The sequence below is a fragment of the Beauveria bassiana genome, assembly GCF_000280675.1.
Source record: "Beauveria bassiana ARSEF 2860 unplaced genomic scaffold BBA_S00011, whole genome shotgun sequence".
NCBI lineage: Eukaryota > Fungi > Ascomycota > Sordariomycetes > Hypocreales > Cordycipitaceae > Beauveria > Beauveria bassiana.
In genome coordinates, this window is record NW_007930846.1 from 113,489 (window position 1) to 134,229 (window position 20,741).

Here is a 20,741-nt window from a genome sequence, read left to right on the forward strand (position 1 = left end):
GCGACAGACTCCTTGATGGCAGCCATTCTTTTGGAAATTCTCTAGTGCCTGAGAGTCAATGAAAACATGTAAGTACAATTTGCAGAAATTTTCTGTCAAGTTGTTTTGAAAGTGTAACAAGAGCTGTCGAGGAAAGAGAGTGGTGGCTGAAGCGTTGAGCGATGAGCCACGACAACAAACTCAATAGACTATTTCAAACGTCGCTCATAAATAAGAAAAAAGACCACTTATAGAGGAATTTTTACCTGAGGGATATATACAGTCAGAGAAGAGGGATGAACGGTGAAAACGAGGTGCTAGAATTTGATAGCCCCGATGATCTTGAGGAAAGAAGCCATGTCGAGGTTGGAAAGAAAGCTACGAAAAAGCTACTTGCTAAAGAAAAAGCCTGAAATAAGCCAGATAATTTGATAGCTTGTAGTCTTGGGTCCTTTGCATGCCGGGGACCTTTGGTATGCCTTGGATCTTTGGTATGCCTTATTAGAAGCGCTTGTCTGACCTACCATGTGCTTTGGACATCTGACCTACCATTTTGTTTCAACATCTGACCTGCTATACGTAGTATGTTGCTTCAACAGCACCCATCAGCACCCATAGGGTAGGCCGTGTAACACTACCTAGCTAACTGCCGAGATTTAAAAGTTGGCTACTGCAAGACACACCAAGTTATGGCACCTATCATTGATTACGAGATTCAACGCCACACTGGCTGGCTTTGGTAATAACAAGAGCAGGGGCTTTTCGGGAAAAAAAAGGAAACAAAACAGAGAAATGGGTACACTGCATGGCTGAAAGGCGTCCATCTGTCGCACTCCAAAACAAGATGGAACATCCTTAATAAACGTGAATTAGCCATGACAGGCCAAGGACCACTTTGCAAACACGTAATGCTTGGATGCATGAAGAATAGATTGGGTGGTCACTTGTATTCAATGCCATGGATGTCTGCGCCGCCGACACATTGGGAAAACGCGAAAAACGCGAATAATGAATGGCACAGCATAAAGAAGATAAACAATGCAAACAAGGTTATAGGTTGCACGAGACCTGCAGTACTCTATCTATCTGCGGAGGATCTAAAATTCATTGTCTGAGCGTCGGCTGTCATTTTTCAGCCAAAGTATTTAGTTACTGGCTGTGCTCACCCAACCTGTGAGCCCAATGGATGCGACGAGTCGCGCGGGGCGCGCTGTGACAGTTGGCGCACTCTACATTTTCATGCGCATAAGTGTCCGAGCACAAATCTTAGCTACTAATAATGTGAATCAGCTAGAGAATTACCATCGTGGCAACTCACTGCTGCACTTTCAGAGGTCCGCAGACCGCGCGCATTATCAACTCCTGATGACTGCGTTGGGCCTCGATCCGGAAGTTGCATCATCATCACCAGCTCTCAGCCAGAGACATTAAGAATGAACAAAAATAGGAACGAGCTTGGGTATCCACGCAGCAAGACCACTCACTCATGACCTGGCCCAAGGCTTGGACATGTGCGCCCCTGCAGAGCCGTTTCCTTTTGCTCGGCAGTTGCTGAGACAGACGAGCAAGGTCATTGGGCCAGCGCGCGGGGTTGGCAAGAAAAGGTTGCCCCGATTCATCTCAACAAACGAGATGAAACCATGTGAAGAAAAAAGACGCATTCGAAACCGCCACTTTTCGAGTGACGTTTTCGACATGTTTGAATGTCGTTATCGCGTGGCGAAGATGCATGAAATTATCAAGGACTTTGGGCCCTGCCTCTCAAGCCATGATAAACCGGCGGCTGATGAGAGCCCATGTCCCTGCCGTTTCATCGTGCATCGGCGTCCGGGGAAGCGAGAACAGACCAAGCAACCGAGATTGGTGTTGATCGCTGCACAGATAGCTACGGTGCTTGACGGCGCTTGCACAGCATGGCAACGCTCGCGTCTTTTCGCACATCAGGTAATACGTGCTGACTAGCGACTCGATAGACTTGGTCAGTGACACTCTTGCACGTGGCTTGCACGACTCTAATGAAAAAGAAAGGATGATGAGAAAGCAAGGAATGCAATGCTACAGTGCCATTGACAGCCGTCCAGTATAATGCCGTGCAGTAAATGCAAGTAATGGCCGCCGAGGACCAATCAAACAACGTGTCGCTAGAAAAAAGCACAGAGGAAAATTGGCCACCTGCTCGGGACACTGGGGCCCCCAAAAGGCTACATTTCGGCCGGAAGGCAGTCCGTGTGTCTTTGTGCATCCAAGTAAGTGGCTTTTCAAAGAAGAGGCGGTGGCCAATTGTTGATTCCTCGGGAGCATAATTTGCAAGTACCTAGCAACTGCCAAGCATCAGGCACATCAGATTGTATCTGCCTTGAGCCGTCGTCAGCCTGCCATGCCATATTCCTGGAAGTGGCTCGACTCTGGCTATGCCACAGCGCCCATCGTCGGTCAGCCAAGCGTCCGCCACGGTTTGGCGACGAGTTCATTTTCATTGTCAATTTGGCAAAATGGTGGGTTGACCTCCACCTGTGTGGCTTGCGCTAAGACCAATTGAAGCACCTCATGGCTTGTCGATCTGCGGGAGAAACAACAAAGTCGATGTTGCTTGTGGGCATTGCCCTTTTTTTTCCTTTGCACCGGCCAAGGCTACTGATAAAAATTGATTATGCCATGTTCTCGGGCCCCCATCCTGCGTGCCGCCAGGTATCGAGAGAATCGTCAATCAATGCACTCACGTTGGGTTCCTATTGACCCCTGCCGCAGTGAGCGACATAGAGGCCTTCTAGATACGGACAGCCCTGGGCACGCTGTCTCTTGTTATTTTTGACATTTGAAACAAGCTGGAAATGGACAAGGACTGTGAGATGGCGCCACACCATGTGTTGGTGGGAAGTTCCCCATCCCCATCCATCTCCATCGCCTTCCTTTTGTCCCGCTCTAAAACAGTGAAAAGATTTGCTTTGCCCGAGCACCGGCCCGGTCCCTAGCCCGAGGACAGAAAAGGGAACCAAGCGTTGGTGTGGCTCGACCCAAATTAAATGCCCACTTGGTCTTGCGGAGGGTTGCTTCTCGTCGCCTGTATTCTGGCTGATTCTTGAATAGTTCTTCGGCCCCATCGCTGGTCGTTGAATTCCTGCTTGATGCTGCATACTGGTGACAAGTTGGAGTTCTCTTTCCTCGTTGAAATGCATCAGCATGGTATCCGGCATTGCTCGATCCAGGCTGCATTAGCAAGACATGACGTCTGAGTTTTCTCCCGCCCCCTGCATATAGGTTTTGCCTCCGATAGTCTTGTGCTTGTGTGCTTGCTTGTCCTACCCAGAAAAAAAAAAGCCTACATAAAATCGAGTGAATGGACCAACGATTATCTTGGCCCACTGGAATTCCCCCGCTCTGTAATCCGTACTGGTAGGACTAAGGAGGAAGGTTCCTGACCGCATGGGTCTTGGGCAAGGGGCAGTGTGATTGGCCTTGCATGCGCAATTTGTGAAGAACAGTACAAGGATCACGACCAAGTGAGGAAGGCTACTCCGTCGGCAAATGTGCCTAATTCGAATGACACTTGTAATTATCGGGGGGGGGATGCCGTTTTTCGTCTTATGATTATTGTCGGCAGACACCGCTGACACGGGCGCGCAACGAGATCGAATACTAGTTGACCAACAAAGTTTGCCTGGGACGAGCGGGCGCCGTAATTCGTATTGAGCGTCGGCGGACCAATGTTGTCGTCCTTGATGACGCGATTGTCAGACTTCACAATCAAGTTGAGCATTCGCTATTCCGCTTGAGCATCTCCAGATTTTGGCGTGGTTCATCGTCCGTGAGATGCAAGTATGCGCGTGCCATGAACGACACGCGGGCCATGCTATGGCCGGCATTATTGTTGTTTGTGCTCTCGTGGGCAAGTGATCTGGGTAAGCTCAGCGGCCGGGCAGGGAACAAGTAAATTGGCAATGCAAAGGGGGTGGGTGTCATCAGCGAAAGTGATTGTGATGAGGGGGCGGATGTGTTCCGACAGGCTGGGCCGGGTAAATACATACAGCATAATAGCCGTATAGTATCGAATACGCGCAAGTTGCAACTGGCCTTCAGTGCTAATTGGAAGTTGGGTACCTTATATTCAAGGCGCTGCAACTTGGTCATCACAAGATCCTTGTAGCAGCGGCCCGTTTGACCAGGAGCTAGTGGCACTGGACCCTGGTTAGCCTGCAGGGCACAGCGGTTGGCTGTCATGAACCATGCTCAGATGGGAGATGAAAAGGAGTCTTCGTAATCAGGGAGCATGTACCAGTAAGTATTACTGAGTAATGGCCTCACAGGCTATGCTCGTCAGTATCGCAACGCTACGAAGCAAAGCAGGGTTTGCTGCAGTCTAGTTGCCTAGACTGGGCCGCGGTGCGTCTGGTGGCTATGCGTCCTTTTCGTTTTTTGCTACCAATAGAGTAGTCAGTTATTAACTAATCTGTACGGATACCAAGCCGGAACCTGCACACGAACCGATAAGTTATAAACCATGCGCGCCATGCTGGGGTTGCGGAAGCAGTGGGCGTGAATCCTGGGACGACTCGGTGGAGAAGGCGCTGCAACAGCAGGCGATTTTGGAGTCGATCCCTGCAAGATTAAGATAACAACCATGGGCACGTCCTTTTCACGGGTCAAGGGCGTCCAGAAGACGGATTGATGGCATTGCAAAGCTGGCTGTGGCTGCAGCAAGAAGCGGCCGCCACCACGGGGAACAGGAACAAGAATGTGTATTGGCCTCCTAACGCGGAGTAGACAGGCACCAAGACGGCTCCTGCTGCAAAGAGAACAAATCTTCAACGCGGTAAAAAGTAGATCCTTGCTACTTTGCAAGGCAGTAATGATTTGCGTCTACTAGGTAATGGTCTGGTACTCCGTATTTCGTGAATAATAATTAGGTGCCCCTTGCTGCAAGTTGCTCGTTCCCCAACCTGTCACTGCCTGCTCCATCTAGCCTCCCGCAGACCACCAGTGCCAAACGCCTAGCTCGGCCCAAATTTCGCCAAACTCCTGCCTTCCCTTTCCTTTCTCTTCTTTTCCCTTTTGTTTTGTACCGTGGACCGTCGCCCTGTTGGATTAGAAGCGGGCGTCGGAACTAATTTTGTTTCTTTTTCCTCTTGCGGGATGCTTCGCTTTTGCATCGTCGGCCGTCCTGTTGTGAGTCCCGGGCAAACCATCACCTCCACCACCACCGCCAATTTTTTCCTCGTCGTACTGTCTCGACTTGCGAGCCCTTTCAACTGACGCTCGCATCCAGTGCTTCAGAATGGTGCTCTCTTGATCGGGACTCGAATATCCTCCAATCGTTCAATCGCTCTGCTCCCGCACCGAAACCTCACGGCTACTGCTCGCGCCACCTCAATCCATGATACCCGAATACCACTGCGCCGGCCGCCGTCACAAATATCAGTCTTTTGCATAACGTTTCTTTGCGCGCGCAATCTCGATATTCTTTCGGCGCATTCCTACACTTTTCTTGATTCCTATTCTGTCTTTTATCGCACCGTGTTCTGAACATCATATGTACGCTCTCTTCGCCAACGACACCCCCTATCGCTCAAGCACCGAACCGAGATTCTGAGACTTCTCCATCGGCTTTTTTTTTGTCTGAGTCAACAGGTGCGTGCCTGCAAGTACTTTCAGCCATGCATGAACGTTATTGTGCCTTGCTGAAATTAATTGCGTCCCAATCTGCTAACGATTCTACGCTCCAGTTCTAACCTCCTTGACGAGTGCAGAGTGCTAAAGACACCGGTTTTTTTCTTGTGCACCACTTGGACGGTGCGCCACGACAGCTCATTTCATTGACAATTGTAAGTTGGTCTTACCCGCCCCGGCCCTGCCCCAAACGAAATATTGCTTTTTTCTGTGTGGTTTCGCCCTCCCATGTCAAATGCGCTAATGCAGCTCAGTCACTGGTACATACTCAGCCGACCAACCCGCTATTGCCAGCCCGACTTGCAGGGATCTTCGTGGCTCGCGGACCTACCAGCCCAGCTGGAGCCCCGCTGATTGTCTTGCCTCCCAAAGCTACAGCAGCATCAGACAGGTCGAGAGGCGAAGAAAAGGAGGGGTCTTGTATCTGAGGCTTTCTGCCCCTTTGACTTCGGTGGCTCTCCTCTTCGCTCACTTGTCACGATGGCCGAGTGGGAGACGGAAAACGAGCAGGCGGGCGGGCTCACGGCTCACGCGACCCGTAGGTCGTCTTCGAAATCCGTCAAATCTCGAAAAAGATCCAAGACGCCGCCTAATAGATCCATTTCTCCTTCAACCGCAGACAAGAGCGTGAAACGATCTTCGCGCGACATTGCCATGGACGAATCCATTAGTATTTTGGACCCGCGTCGATTTACACCAACTCTTCATGCCAATCTCGTTTCCGAAATTCTCACTTTGCGCAGGGACCAGGAGGACAAGACGAAGCTCATTGAAAGTCTAGAGACCTCTCTCTTTTCTACAAGGGAGGAAAATGAGTCACTACAGGCAAATTACGCTACTACCGGCAAGGAGAATCGATCTCTGAAGCGTCAACTCTCCCTACTCGAGGGCGGTACGTCTTCCGCTCTAGGAGAACTTGCTCGTGAACGGGATGATGCTGTCGAATCCATCGCAGAGTCTAAGAAACGACATGATGCTGCTCAAAAGAAGATTCGCAGCCTTGAAGAAGATTCTCAGCGCGTGCATGAGCAGTGGGCCAAGGAAAAGGATGAATGGGAAGATGAGAGACGCAAGTTTGAGCGTAAACTTCACATCACCGAAACCCGACTCAAGACGATTCTCGATGAAGTAGCAGCTTATCAAACTGTTCAAGCGAATGGCGAGGAGATAGAAGGGGAGCCCGAAGACACACAAAAAGACAACGACGGCGCCAGCATTCGCACCATGAGCATAACCGGGAGCCTCCGCTACTCGCTACTCAACAGCCCTGGGGCAGCCAACGGTCTCGGAGCATCCTTGGCGGATGAACTCAACCTTGATGACGACGATAGCGATGCTGCGGCCACCGAAAGCGTCTTTTCAAGCCCCCGGCACAAGCGCACAACCAGTCGCGAAGCAGCACCGATTGGCAGAATGCATCGCAGAGATCTAAGCCTCGAAAGGGTGGGGCGACCCAGGTCACGCCTCTTCTTCAATCCCAATGTACTTGGAATCCTACAAGGCGAAGACGAAGAGCAGCCATCTACCCCCATCGCGCCATCGACGACTTACACGGACACTGGTGTTCAATTCTCGCCTCCACCCTCACCCAAGGTGGAACCCACTCGCAGGCTAGAGGCGGACAACGTCAGCCGAATCGTCAATGAGATCGAGGCCAATCAGCGTCGCAAGCGAGTCCAGCCTGGCGCTTTGCCGGGCAAGCCCATTGCCGTTGAGGACCTTCACCAGCGAGCGATGGTTTCTGCCGCTGCACAAACTATTGAAACACCGCTAAGCCCGCCTAGAACGCCCAAGATGGATTTTGAGCCAGTCACGCCCCCGCCCGAGAAAGTTGATTCGATCATGGTGTCATCAGCGACGCAGACAGAGAAGGAGCTGGAGATGCCTACTCTCAATCTTGTGCCTCCTATGACTCCCCCTTTGCCTGCTATGACCATTCCGAGCATCAGTGTACAGCCTCCCACCAGCCGACCAACTACGCCTAGATCGCCCATGTTGCCGCCTTATATGAAGAACTTTGGCTGTCAAGTCAACATCTCTTATGATGTGCCAATGGCGGAAGCTGCCGTACAGACTGAGGGCATTCAGGTCGACAAGAGACTGGCTAATCTGCCACCACACCTCCAGCCTTCCGCCATCTCTTCTCGGCCGACTTCTCCCAGTAAAGATGGCGTTGACCGCGAAAAGACCTTTACGCCGGTTCCCGGCAATCTGCCGCCACGTAATCCCCGTCGTCCGGGTAGCAAGGCTCTGCCGGAATTGCAATCGTCGCCTGTCTCGATGAATGGAGATGAAGAAGACAATTTGGATACGTATATTCGCGATGAAGATGCGGAGAGCACCAAGTTAAGAGCTCGACGACGCCATGGTCGACATTCTGGAGATTTTGAATCGCAAAGTTCTGATGAGGCGGAAGAGTTTGGAGAAGCTGACGTCAGTGACTCCGAGTACCGAACTGCTCTTTCAGCCCCGCGACCTTACTCGAACGCGAGTCGTCCTAGCAAGCGGAACTCTTTCGGCGCAGCCACAGCTTCTTTCGAGCAAATGGCCATGAAAGGTGCCGTCGGTGGCTCCGCCAAGTTGTATGGTACCGATGTTTACGAAGCCGGTCGATCGGATATGGATGTCGGTAATCGTACTCATAGGCGCAAGCTCAGCAAGCCCCTCGAGAGGTCTGCCGCTCCTGGAACTGGGTCCAGTCGTTCGAGTGACATACGCAAGCATGCCATGATCCAAGGCTCCATTGCTAGCCATCAGACTAGGTCTCGAACCCCAAGTCTGCCCGACGGCGGCAATCCTCCGTTCCCAATACCGCTTCGCGATAGCTCCAAACGCTTGTCATCTTCTTTCATGAATTCGCCAAGCGAGGACTGCAGCCCTACTAGAGCTGAGAGCTCTTACCGCAGAGGCAGCAGCCGCGGCAGTTACTATGGCAGCAGTGTGCGCAGGGTTCGATCAGCCACCGCGATGCCGCGCAACCATAGATACCGCAGACACGGCAGCCGATCACCACCACCTTTGTCCATATCGACAGAGGCTCCCGAGAGTCCGGGTTTGCCTCCCTTGCCGCGCAATGACATCACAACCCCCCGAGGCAAGGAACCTAGTAGCTCCTCTTACAGACGTCACCGTCATGAGCTCTCCGCCAACACCGATAACACGCTCAACACAGAACCCTCGCGCGCCTCCCACGGTGGCCCCCAAGCGACTGGCGTTGTCGACGCCATCGCGCAGACCATGGTCGGCGAGTGGATGTTCAAATATGTTCGCCGTCGCAAGTCCTTCAGTGTGCCAGATGCCACTGGCAAGGACGACACAGGCAATGACCGCCACAAGCGATGGGTTTGGCTCGCTCCGTATGAAAGGTCTATCCTATGGAGCAGCAAGCAGCCTTCTTCCGGCAGCGCGTTGATGGGAAAGACAGGGCGCAAGCGTAAGCTCCTCCTGCTCCTTATTCTTGAAATTACCCAGTGCTTGCTCGTTTGGTTGTTTGGCATCATAGGCTAACCTTTTGTGCGGTAGTTACCATCCAATCTGTCCTTGACGTCAAAGACGATAATCCTGTCCCCAAAGGAGTCTCAACTATTTTTAATCGCTCAATTCTCATTCTTACCCCTCAGCGCGCTCTAAAGTTTACCGCCAGCTCATCAGAGCGCCATTATCTTTGGCTCACAGCCCTCTCATTCCTTGCACACTCGTCACAAGCTGTGCCGGAGAACCTGTCGGCACCGCAGCCTCAAATAGCCAAGCAGCCACATCAACGGCCAGTCCCTGACTTTGAAGTTGCGCAGACCAAGATGCGTCGTCCTGGGATCCGAGACTCAATTCGCCTGGCCAAGAATAAGACTGCCATTGGCAGCCGTACTGGTCCTCCGAGCGTGCCCAGCCTCCCCAGCAACCCTCCTTCTCGTATGGGTGAGGTATCAAGCTTTCGCCCTCCACCATCCACTGGAACAGCATCCGTCAGCCATCAACGAGAAGCCTCGCATGACATGGCCGAGCCTCCGATGATCCAGCGCTACAATGAGCGGTCTCAGACATCTTCGCATGGCCGCAAGCGAAGCAACACGGGTGGGCAACAGCACGTTCCCCCGCCGCTCTCGTTTCGAGGCTTCTCTGGGCCTCTTAACAGCTCCCAAGACAATGGCCACAGCACTTCGACCAACACTCCTGCCTCTTCGGACATGTTCCAGTCACAGGCCTCAAGTAACACCACGTGGGGCGGCTCTCAACGAGCATCGGAAGCGTCAAGCAGGCCGAGTAACTTTTTTGATGCCATTGGAACAGTTCGCATGGAGGCCTTTATCAGCCCGTTGGCAGGCTCACAGGCAGCACAAGGCTCTGAGCAGGATGAGTCTCGCCACTTGGCCCGCCGACGCAGCAAAGAGCACCGCAGACGCCACAGCCGCAGTCGCAGCCGCAATCGTGACTTTTGGAGCCACACACGCAATGGCGATGGCCGCCGTGGCTACGATGACTTTTACGGAGGTAGCCGGACAGCCGGCGAGGAGGAATACTTTCGAGACGACCCTTTTAATCCTTTCAAGGATTTTTGAGCGTCTCTTGTAGATACGCACATAGCAAAGCCAGAGGCTACGACAAACAGTATTGCACCGGCATTTACAGGACAGCACTGCGCTTTTTTTTTCTTGTTTCCTTTTTATTATTTTTATTCTTGTTGAAATGTTTTTATATCATGGGACTTGGACATGGACGATATATGCCAATGGACATTTGGTGGTCAGCTTACAACAGCATCTTCTATTCAATCAACTGGCGTGGTGTTTCTTTTTTTTTTTTTTCCTCCTCTTTTTCTGGCATATTGCCACTGCCACTCATTTCCTATCTCATTCATCTTGCAAGTTTCGAAGAATAGCAATTACTATATAGCTTTCAATAGAATCCGACTTGTGTATACTGCATGCCAAGTGTCGCTCGTAAGGATGGTGGACAATGTCAAGTTGCAACACTGCGATGAAAATATTGCGAGCAATGGAAACATGTGCTCTCGGATAAATGTAAATGAACAGCTTTGAAACGCCTTGATTTAGCTGATGTGTCTAGAATAAATGTCCAGAATAGAATGAAGAAGGAAAAGAAAAAAAAAAGATTGCAACAGCTTGACGGGCCAGTAGTATGTATACACAAGAAGAGTTGTAAAGAAAAAGATTGACAAGAATGAATAAACAATAAAAAAATCAATCAAAAAGATTGCTCATCAAAAAGAGACTTCCCCCAACAATGCCCGCCGCAACCAACATGGTCAGGATTGCAGCACCAGCCCTATCCGCCGTGACGAGCTTCCTCGGCTCCGGCAGCGGCTGCGCCACGTTGCTTCCCGCGTTTGGATTGCCCTTTGATGTACCGCGATCCTCGCTCGTCGCCGGCGGCTTCGCATCCTCGAGCAAGTTGTAAAACACCGCAGCGAGCGCATTCATCTGCGGGCCCACGCCAGCCAGGCCGTCGTACTTTTTGCCCTCGAGCCAGGTGAAGCCGCAGGCGGTCCCGTCAGCGCCCTGGTACTTTTCGTTGCGCGGGCCGATGCACGCGGCGGCGGCGTCCTTGGCGGCCTGCTGCAGAATGGTTTTGATGCCGTCCGCGGTCCAGGGCGCCATCTGCGCGGTGAAGGCGAGGAAGCGGATGACGTAGCCTTTGAAGCTGACCTGATTCTGGTCGCAGCCGCGGGCCGTCTTTTCACAGGGGGGCTCCCAGAGGTGGCCGCCCTCTTGCGAGATGAACATGCCCTTGGTGAAGTTGAGCAGGCCGTCGACGTGGGTTCTCCAAATGTCCTTTTTGGTATAATCGTACATGGCCGCGGTACCAGCGAGCCAGATGCCCGCATTATAGCTGAATTGGACATCATGCAGGTGGCCGCACGTCTTTGTATCGTCAAAGACGTTATACCCATCATACACTTCATAATTCTTGCCAATCAGCCCGATGCCCTCTTGCCACTCGTAGATTTTGGTCGCCCATTCGGCATACGTATCGTTTCGGGTGAAGCGCGCAAGACGAGCGGCCACGTTGAAGAAGCAGCCGTTGGCGATGCTATTCTTGTAGTCGTAGCCCTTTAAAAAGGAATAGACCTGCCAGCGCAGGCCGCCGCCGCAGAGCCCGTTTTCCTCTTGCCAGCGAATGACGTATTCGTTGAAGACGGCCTGCGCGCCGGCGAGCCACTGCGGGGTGTCCGAGGGCGGGTTCGGAAAGGCGGCCTCGGTGGCCATCATGCTGGTGACGGCCCAGAAGCCCTGATCGTCGTTTCCCATGGCGTTGGACTGGTTGCGCGGGAGGTAATCGCCAGCGGGGGCATTTATCTGGTGCATCATGCCCTGCATGACAATGTCGTTGTATGTAGCGTCGCCAGTGTAGTACCAGTAGTCGATGAGGTGGCCAAACATGCCGCCTGCCTCCCACCCTAAAAAAAGAGACGAAATGTTAGGAAAACGGAGAATGAAAAAGCCGGTTTGAATAGTTTTGTTGGTCATGTTTACAGTAATAAGAACCCGGGAGTAGACCGGGGATACCGCCCGTGAGGTTTCCATTGTAGTACTTGACGAGACCGTAGGCTATCGTGCTGGCTGCATCCTTGATTGATGCTGTTGTCTCGAGGTCAGTAGCTGAAAGGGCAGATGGGAACATGGGATGGGCGCAACAACGTACATTTACTCGAAAGGTCTATTTCTAAAGCTTTGATGGGTGCTGCCAGCAGCAGAGACAGGACGCTGACTGCCAAGGCCCTCATTCTGGGTAGAGTCGACCGGCGCAGCCGGAGCACATTGGCTTTGGGGAAAGAAGGTTCTGTCGAGAATCGTTTGGTGACGGAGAATCAAGGTTCGAAAGAAAGTGAAACAAAAACGACGCTGCGACAAGTCAAAAAAAGGAAAAAGGTATCGGGGTTTTTGAGAATCGCCAGCACTGTTTGGCGGGAGAGGATTAGCCAGGCGGACATGGTGGGCATCAAGACCTAACAACGGTTTGGTTTCTGTTTGCCTCACGCGACAGCAGGACAGCAACGGCCTCAGCCGTGTGGGCCGAATTTCCGAAAGGATTGTTGACCTCCTTTGCCCCCCTCTCCCCCCTCTCCCCTCTTCCTCCCGCAAAAAGAAGAGACAAAAATAGATGAATAAAGTGCCAAGACTCGGTGCGGCTTAAATTGGCCGCGGTGGTGAAGGTGGGTGATACTCTCAAAGGGTTGCTACCCGCGCCATGGATCTCGCTGCGCCACATGACGCGTAACACCCGAACAAGGGGATTGGCGAAGAACAGGGCAAGGTAATATCAAGAAAACGAAGAAACTCGGACCACCGCGATTCAATATATGAGCGTCTTAGATCTATAGAATGGGAGGGTTTTCCGCGCCGAGGAGATGGACTTTTATTCAACGGTCTTGTCCAAGATTGCACTGATACTTGATCAAGAGAACCCCACAAGCAGCCCGCCCCTTGGGACATGGGGCGCTAACCATCTTAAACTACAGCGACCTCCTTAGCTATAATAAAGAGGGTCGGCGCTGTGATTACATTGTGTGTCCGCAGATGCTTGGCTAAAGCCCCCTTGAATAGACGTATCTTTTGGACGCCAAGAATCTAGAATTTTTTTTTTATTAGATAGGTGGTGTTATTAGGTGACATAATCTCACCATACTGGTATGTGTACCAACGGAGCAAAATCAAGGTACGAGTTAGGATACTGCCAATTTTGATGCGACTACCTATATTCATGTGGTCTGCAAGACAGCAGAAGACGTGTACCAAATCCTAGTGTAACAGATTAAAATGTGAGATTACACGTTGTTGAATTCGGTATTGACGACGATATTTTTTACCAATCCATTCTGGCATAGCTAATGGACTCGGTAGTTGATCATGTCTCTCAGCGTCCTTCACCTACAGCTATTGACAGTCATGCGTACCGTCATCGTCAACGCTTAAAATCGGGTCGTGCCTAGTTCTACCATGCACTCGGACGCTGGCGACCTGGTCGATCATTATGCCACTACTTAGGGTGAAACTCGAGCATTTTCCGCATCAAATCCAACATTGCCACCAAAGCTCCTGATGGGCTTGACATACGACACCCATCATCATTAGCTTCCACTTAATCTCCTCGCGCCTTTCATTTTGCTAGCCTTTCCCCCTTGGCACAGGTCTCACTGTGTAACTAATAGCTTGCTTATAAAGTCGTCATCTGCATAAAAGTAGTTGCGGCTCTCCGTCAATTTGCTCGACAGGGTTTAATTCAGGTTCACCCTCATTGTTGCCAAATTTTCTCGTCATGCGTTTAAACTCTGTGCATATGCTTGCACCACGAGCTTGTGCAAGTGGAGATTTGCGAAAGCCGGTCTTGACTATGCATAAAAACAAGCTTCTTAATCCAGGATGCGGGGTTGCGCCTCCATCAACGAAGCCAAGAGAGTCCATGTCCGGTTCAATTAAATATCTACTGCTTACTCGCTTTCACTAGCGTGGAGCCAACTCACGTAGGTGCTTATTTAGAAGCTTCGGCGACACTTTCACGGGTGCCGCCAATGTTGACAAGGTCGCTCGCTAGCACAGCGCGCACCTATGCCATCAGGTAGTGAATAGATCTCCAGCCACGCTTCTTGAAATTGTTTGCAATTTCCCGCTGCACATGCCGGGTCTGACGATAAAAAAAAAACATTTTCCGCGTCATCAATCGATTCGTAAACCCCGAGCGAGCAACTCGAATATGGATACGCACTACGAGAAAAATCGACAACTCCGGAAATCTTTTGGTCATTCTCCGGCCCGCGCCTGGCCCTTCTGCTCTTATTGACTAGAACAAACGACACTCGTAAAATGGAAGAGGATGACCAAGACGGAGTATCGAGTGAGAGTAGTGAAAGTAAAGAGAGCGCTGAAGACCAAGCAAAATGAGGGGACAATGACGAAATAAAGGACAGGTAGCGAACTGAAAGGCCAAGACGACCCTGACGGCGCACAAACGAGTTTATAGTCTGGCAGCCAAACTCTCACTCACTTATAGGCTTGCTAGACAAAGCTTGCGAGGGAATAGTCACATGCTCAAGGAAGCACTTATCGCAAATGAGACCCCTTGCTCCATCATCTGCAACCCGATGAGCCTTGGCGCACTACTCCGTACAGAGACATATTCTTTGCTTCCATGTGTCCTCGGCTAGACGCTCTCTTCTGCAGTACTACTATATCCGGCGTGTACTCGATACTGGAACATTCGAGACATTGCTATGCTTTGAACATGCTGAAATGATGTACTAATGTCAGTCTCAGCTCTACTGCTGTAAGGGTCCCCCCCCCCCCTCACCCCTCTCGCACCTGTTTCGGTTGCTAGCTCTCCAGAATGGTACTTTTGGTGCTCATGGTTGGGCTTGCCTACATGCATATGCTGTCAAGGTAAGGGTCGCAGTCACAGTCACAATGCCGCCGGTCACCGAGGAAGTAGTACCGACGGCGCGAGACTTGGTCTTACTTTTTTTATACCGCGCACAAAGGTAGAATCACACTGTCTCGTGTGCTTTATAATACACATGACAGGTAATTGCGACTTGCGACAATCTCGACTTTGAGGTAGCTGAAATACCCCCCCAAAGCGACGATCCAAGCTACATATTTGATCATGTTTCATGCGTTGTATCTTGGCTCTTGGTGACACTGAGACAGCGCGAACGTGTGGGTGCTGTAAGCAGCCACGGCACCGTTTTCCCATTATCCCAAAGTCTTCTTGGGCAGACTCGTCGAGGCATAATAGTACTGACTGGTAGGCGAAAAAAGCCGCGTCTGCCGACATGACCGGGAAAATTACGGGCGGCGCGGCAAGTAATTGGTCGGGATTACTGACCTGAGCTGGAAGATAATTGAACCAAGTAATTCGAGTTATAAAGCTTCGAACGCCATGTTCTGCGATTATATTTAGTTTCAACCATAAGCACTACTAAGTGAGGTAGGTAAGTATCGTATCCCAGGCTGATACCGCTAAGGAAGAGCGACGTACCTACAAGGCTACCATGTATCACATCAGGCAGAGTTTACTTTTTCCTAGAGAGAGTTACCTCGTAAGTGTAACACTTACGCACCACAGCGAGTAGTCTGGAATGACCCTGCAGGCTTATTGGTCCTCGCCGCATGTTATCGCAAGCCCGCCCGCTAAATTGTGTTCCTTCTCGTCCCATCTTACATGTGCCGTATTTCTTCGTTGACATCTTAAATAATGAGCTATGAGCAAGGGAGCATCGACCTAACTGCGGATGCCTCAGCTTACCATAGAGTAGACCCTTGCGAACATTGTTAAACATTGCTTCTCCTTGAAGACACCTTTGCTTAACCATCTCTTTTTGATGAGACGCGTGATGATTTAGATACGAGATCTGATTACAGTGTGTAAGAATGCATTGCTACTAAATGAGCCCGCCTGATTGTACGATTTTTCTTGCACCTCTCGACAACGTTACTTTTATAGCGACACTTGTAAGTTGGCGACGCAGCGGCCTGCCATCTGACATCGGGGTGGCGTCCGGATCTTACGGTCCCGTTTTGGCAAAGATGAGAGAAATGATAAGTCATCAAAGATCTACCAATGGACTTGCGTTGCACAGTTTTCTTTTTTGCCTAATTGTGTAAGGTGTAATTGTGTAAGGTGTAGCCTGGGCGTAGATAGACCTTGGGCAGAAATACTGGGACAGCGGGCCTGCTATCCGAATTCGGGGCGGCGTCCGATTTCGCGGTTTCTTTTTGGCTGAGATGAGATACATGACAAGTCATCAAATGCCTCACGATAGACGTGCGTTTTCAAGGTTCTATTTGCCCAAGTGTGCAAGGTTTGTACGTAGATGGATCTTGGGCAGAAATATGGGACGCAGCGGCTGCCTTCGCAACCAATTATGAAGTCGGCTTGTAATAAGTGTCAGCTAAATGGTGAATGAATCACACTTGAGTTTTCTCAGAACGCTCGGCTGGCCCTGCAGTCTGCAGGGCAGCTGACTTGGCTAAGAATCTGCCGTTGCCATCATTTATGATTGCTGTTGCTACGGGCTCTGCCGTTTTCCTTGTCTTTGCCATTTTATCCCAGGCCCAACGTGCAAGGCTAGCTATTCTTTGGCTTTCTCGAGCAGGCGACTTTGCAATGGGCACGTTCGCACAAGGGGCATCATCAGGGAACAGGCACAAACGAGGAGCTCCAATGACAAGATGAGGGTGCCTCACCTGTTGGTAAGCTCTTCAGATATCCGAAGCCTGGCGCTATTTCGCTTTGACAGCTAGCCTATCGCAGATCAAATGTGATGAAAGCAAATCAGCTTTGGTCGACGGTTCGTCGGAGCTGGGAGAGACCTTCTTGACAGCTGAACACACCGTCACACCGACTTGAGTCAAAAGTATGCACTTCTAGAACATAAGAAGACAGATTGGCATTTCCGTCAATCGCCAGTCACTATAATGCGAAAGATGGATTAACCCCGCCTTGCGTTGCAAGACAGATCGGCATTCCCGGCAATTCCCAGTCAATATAATGCGAAAGATAGCTAAGGCGAGAGACGGTAAGCCCTAACTAACCCCGCTTTGTATTGTAAGACAGGTCGGCATTTCCATCAATTCCCAGTCGCCATAATGCGAAAAAATGGCCTGATCGAGGGACATTGGCCTACTACTAATGCTATATGCTCTAGCTTTTATTCTGAGTACACGTACATCTACTTATCGCTTCTTCTATTCGATCTCAAAGTAAATTATGACAGCGTAACACAGGTTTGGCTACGACTTACAGCGGATCTACCAACTCTACTCACGGCTGTCAAAGTCGCTGCCACGCGACTTACCATCAACAGACGCATGATTTGAGTTAAAGATTTGTTAACCCCCCACACGATATCTCTCATCTGACTCGGCTGCCTTTTGTCTGCATACTTTGCTATTGAAGGTCGGCTTATACCACCTCTTCTTATCCTAGATAGAAGCATCAAAGGATAATACTCGATTACTGGCGTATTGTAAAGGTGAAACATATAAAAATATCAAGTTGTATCATTGTTTCAATCCATATGAAATAGCCATCAGAGACAACCCGTCTTAGCAATGATACGTGGCTGGCTGGACTGTGCTATGTGGCTGGCTGAGCTATGCTCAGTGGCTACCTGATCAGCTTAAGACTGATTGTAGCCTATCAATACTCGCAACAGCTATAGAGAGAGGGTTACCCAAGAGTTATTATGATATACCAAGTATTCCACACAATCACTAGATGAACTATGGTAGCCTCGTGCCTGGCGATGTTGTCTACATCAAGGCAGGTAATAAGCTCCCCGCCGACAGTTGACGTACAAGTATAGAACCGGCCTTTTTACTAGAATAGCTTATAAAGAATATGTATATATATGTGTATGTACATATATGTATATATCGACTGTATCAGCCAAGGGCGATGAGGTAAGAATCGTGCGATTCTTATATATGATCTGGTTGTTTTCGTAGTCATCTGAGCTTAAGGTCTTAAGCCTAAAATGCTAGTAGATGAATATTCCAAAGAGATCAGAGACTATAGCTGTGGGTACAGGACTGGGTGCGTCTACTTTTGCCATTGATGATTGGCTGTAGCTGGGACATGCGCCGCCTCGGTGTGTATGCCCTGCCTTACCTCGGCTGTCCAACCTTTTGGAGATGCTTTGTGACTATTCTCATTGGCTTCGCAGCTGTGATGGCTGTGCAAATGCTGCCCAATTGTCTCGAAAGTAGAGTATATAAGGAGTCAAACATACAGTAAATCATGTCTTATGGAGGGAAGCTGAATAGACGTGTGTAGGACGCGCTTTTACCAGTAGATACTAGCTGTAGACGACAGTAAGACAAGGATGTCACTGATTGAATTCTGTAGAGACGGGAGAAGCTTCATCGAATAGCTATGAGAAGTAGGTCTAAACTCGGAACTGTAGAATCTCAAACAAGCAGCGACCTAGCTGGCTCTGAATATAAAAGGGCAGGACAGGCCGCGCAAAACTGTTCCCAACTTCAGCAACACATCCTTGACATCACCAACTACTTACTCTTCAAAAACAATCTATTCGAAACAATCTCTACCAACATGAAGTTTGCGACTACACTCCTCCCACTACTCACTACAGTAGTTGCGGCGAGTCCAACTCTAGTGGAAGATGAGAACCTAGAGACGAGACAAGTTGGGCCTGTATGAACCTCTTTTCTGACTAAGCTTCACCGTGTTTTATGTCTCAATTGACTTGATGAATGCTTCTAGGTCGTTTGCTACCTTTTTACAACGACAGCTTCGTGGTTCTGCAGTAACATTGGGAGTGACTATCCGTGGTGCCAGGATTACTTCAAGCTAGGGGTACGTGTTCCATTCTCACTTGATAAGGAAGAACTCATCTAACAATTTTAGAAATGCCTCTGTGACGCGAATACGGCCCCAATCCAGAGGAAGTACCAATGCGTCTCCGACGTATGCTTGCCAATTGCTATGCAAAATCAGCTACACAAAGCTAACATATCGTGTAGTTTAGAAAGATAATCAGATAAGCACCACCTATCATGATTAGTATGGTAGGATGTCAGGCAAGTACAAATCATGAGTACCCTTGCAAAGAGGCTGGCTAGAAGGAAAGCTTGTTATTCTCCCCCTCTACACTTGCAGTTGATCAAGGCAATCAAAGCTATGAAGGCACTAGCTAACTGATTACTCGTTTAGTGATGGTAACCTGACTGGAAGGTATTTTCCGAATGCTTGTTTGGTACTGACTATTGATGGAAGTTGGCATCTAGTCGTTGTATGGAGTTCTCTACAGAGTTTAAGCTCGGCCGACTAGAAGCGGGATTATATCCTTAAAATTAGTAACACCAATAAGATTACTATCAGACTAATAAGTGCCGTAAAATAACCAAGACAGAGTGACGGCTCCTATTACTCTCTTCCTTGAGTATTGTACGCCATTTTCTAGTAATTCCCTACCTACCACTATATTTGTCCTAGTAGCATCTGCGAGTGGCGTGGCGTAGAGATTGACTGAGTAGACGCAGGGATCAATAGGCTGCCTACCGGTGGCAGCGACGTAGGGATTGGCCGACGGGACGTAGGAATTGATCAGCTGGCACAAGGTTCGTTCTAGCGGCAAATGAAGCCGCACAGAAGGCCGTGGCAGAGTGAGGCTCAAATTGATTAATTCCTTTATGCTATAATATGCTCATGCTAGGTTATGTGTGGCACGCAAAAATTGTGACTGACAAGATCCAGGATCAAAGTGTACGCTCGAGTCGGTCAACGTCATCGTCAGGACCTGCTAACTAGTCAGGGCCTCTCTGACGAGACGACAGCGGCGACGTATAACTATCGACGCACTTGGACGTGACGGCGTAGAAATTAAAGAGGCTGTTGGTTGGGCTAATAGATTACTTGGGAGCCGTCCAAAAAAAAAAAAAGATTCCTGACGGCAAGGTTTTCCCTGCAAGAACAACACCATATATACGGCGCTGTCAATCTTGCTGGAGCATGCACAATATAGCGCCACTCCAACTAGTGCGCACTACTCGAGCTACAGTAGTTGTAGTGTAGTGTAGGTAATATATATTCTTTGATCTTGGTCAAATCGTTTCTGTATGTCTTGGGACCATGAACGTCCTTGACAGGAACAAAATCGCCCACTGCGAGCACCCTGAAACCGTGGTGACTTTTCCACACAGCACACAGCACACAAAAGCAATTTCTGTCCCGGGGGGGGATGCGAGGTAGTCCCTTGGACACGTGCTAGCCTCGATTCCTGTCAGTCGGGGAATTATAAGAGCGCTGTGGCGCGCCCGTCCAGCCGCTTCAATAGCGGCTTGCATGTAGCGAGCGAGCTAGCTTGCGAGGGAGGCCTCAAGCAGGCTGTGAGAGCTAGTGCTGCTTCTTTGCGAGAAGCGTCCGTTTGCGGCCCGCGGGCGCCGCGCATTTGCAGAGGGGTTAACATACAGTGTCAATGAGTTTTAGTGAGTCGTCGTCATTTTCTGGCTGTAAAGAGTGTGAGGACGAGGCGTCGGCATCACAAGCCCTCATGAACGACGGGCGCTGCAATCAATATCGCTCATCATCCCTGCCAAGACGAGGTCAATGGGTCTTGAACC

At 50.2% G+C, this 20,741-nt stretch overlaps 3 protein-coding genes across 3 annotated transcripts; 2 read left to right on the forward strand and 1 right to left on the reverse strand.

Moving 5' to 3' along the window:
- Nucleotides 1-6,123: 6,123 nt before the first annotated feature.
- Nucleotides 6,124-10,199, forward strand: BBA_04687 (nuclear migration protein; the record flags this gene model as incomplete). The annotated part of the gene is made up of 2 exons (XM_008599784.1): nt 6,124-9,076; nt 9,166-10,199. The coding sequence occupies 2 exons, from the start codon at nt 6,124-6,126 to the stop codon at nt 10,197-10,199; spliced, it is 3,987 nt and encodes a 1,328-aa protein (XP_008598006.1).
- Nucleotides 10,200-10,841: 642 nt separating this feature from the next.
- Nucleotides 10,842-12,385, reverse strand: BBA_04688 (glycosyl hydrolase family 76; the record flags this gene model as incomplete). Its single annotated transcript, XM_008599785.1, has 3 exons — nt 10,842-12,058; nt 12,135-12,239; nt 12,304-12,385. The coding sequence occupies 3 exons, from the start codon at nt 12,383-12,385 to the stop codon at nt 10,842-10,844; spliced, it is 1,404 nt and encodes a 467-aa protein (XP_008598007.1).
- A 6,326-nt stretch (nt 12,386-18,711) lies between these two features.
- Nucleotides 18,712-19,929, forward strand: BBA_04689 (uncharacterized protein; the record flags this gene model as incomplete). Its single annotated transcript, XM_008599786.1, has 7 exons — nt 18,712-18,813; nt 18,883-18,975; nt 19,027-19,086; nt 19,148-19,182; nt 19,333-19,353; nt 19,672-19,739; nt 19,835-19,929. 7 exons carry the CDS (start codon nt 18,712-18,714, stop codon nt 19,927-19,929), a joined length of 474 nt encoding a protein of 157 aa, XP_008598008.1.
- Between the last annotated feature and the right edge of the window lie 812 nt (nt 19,930-20,741).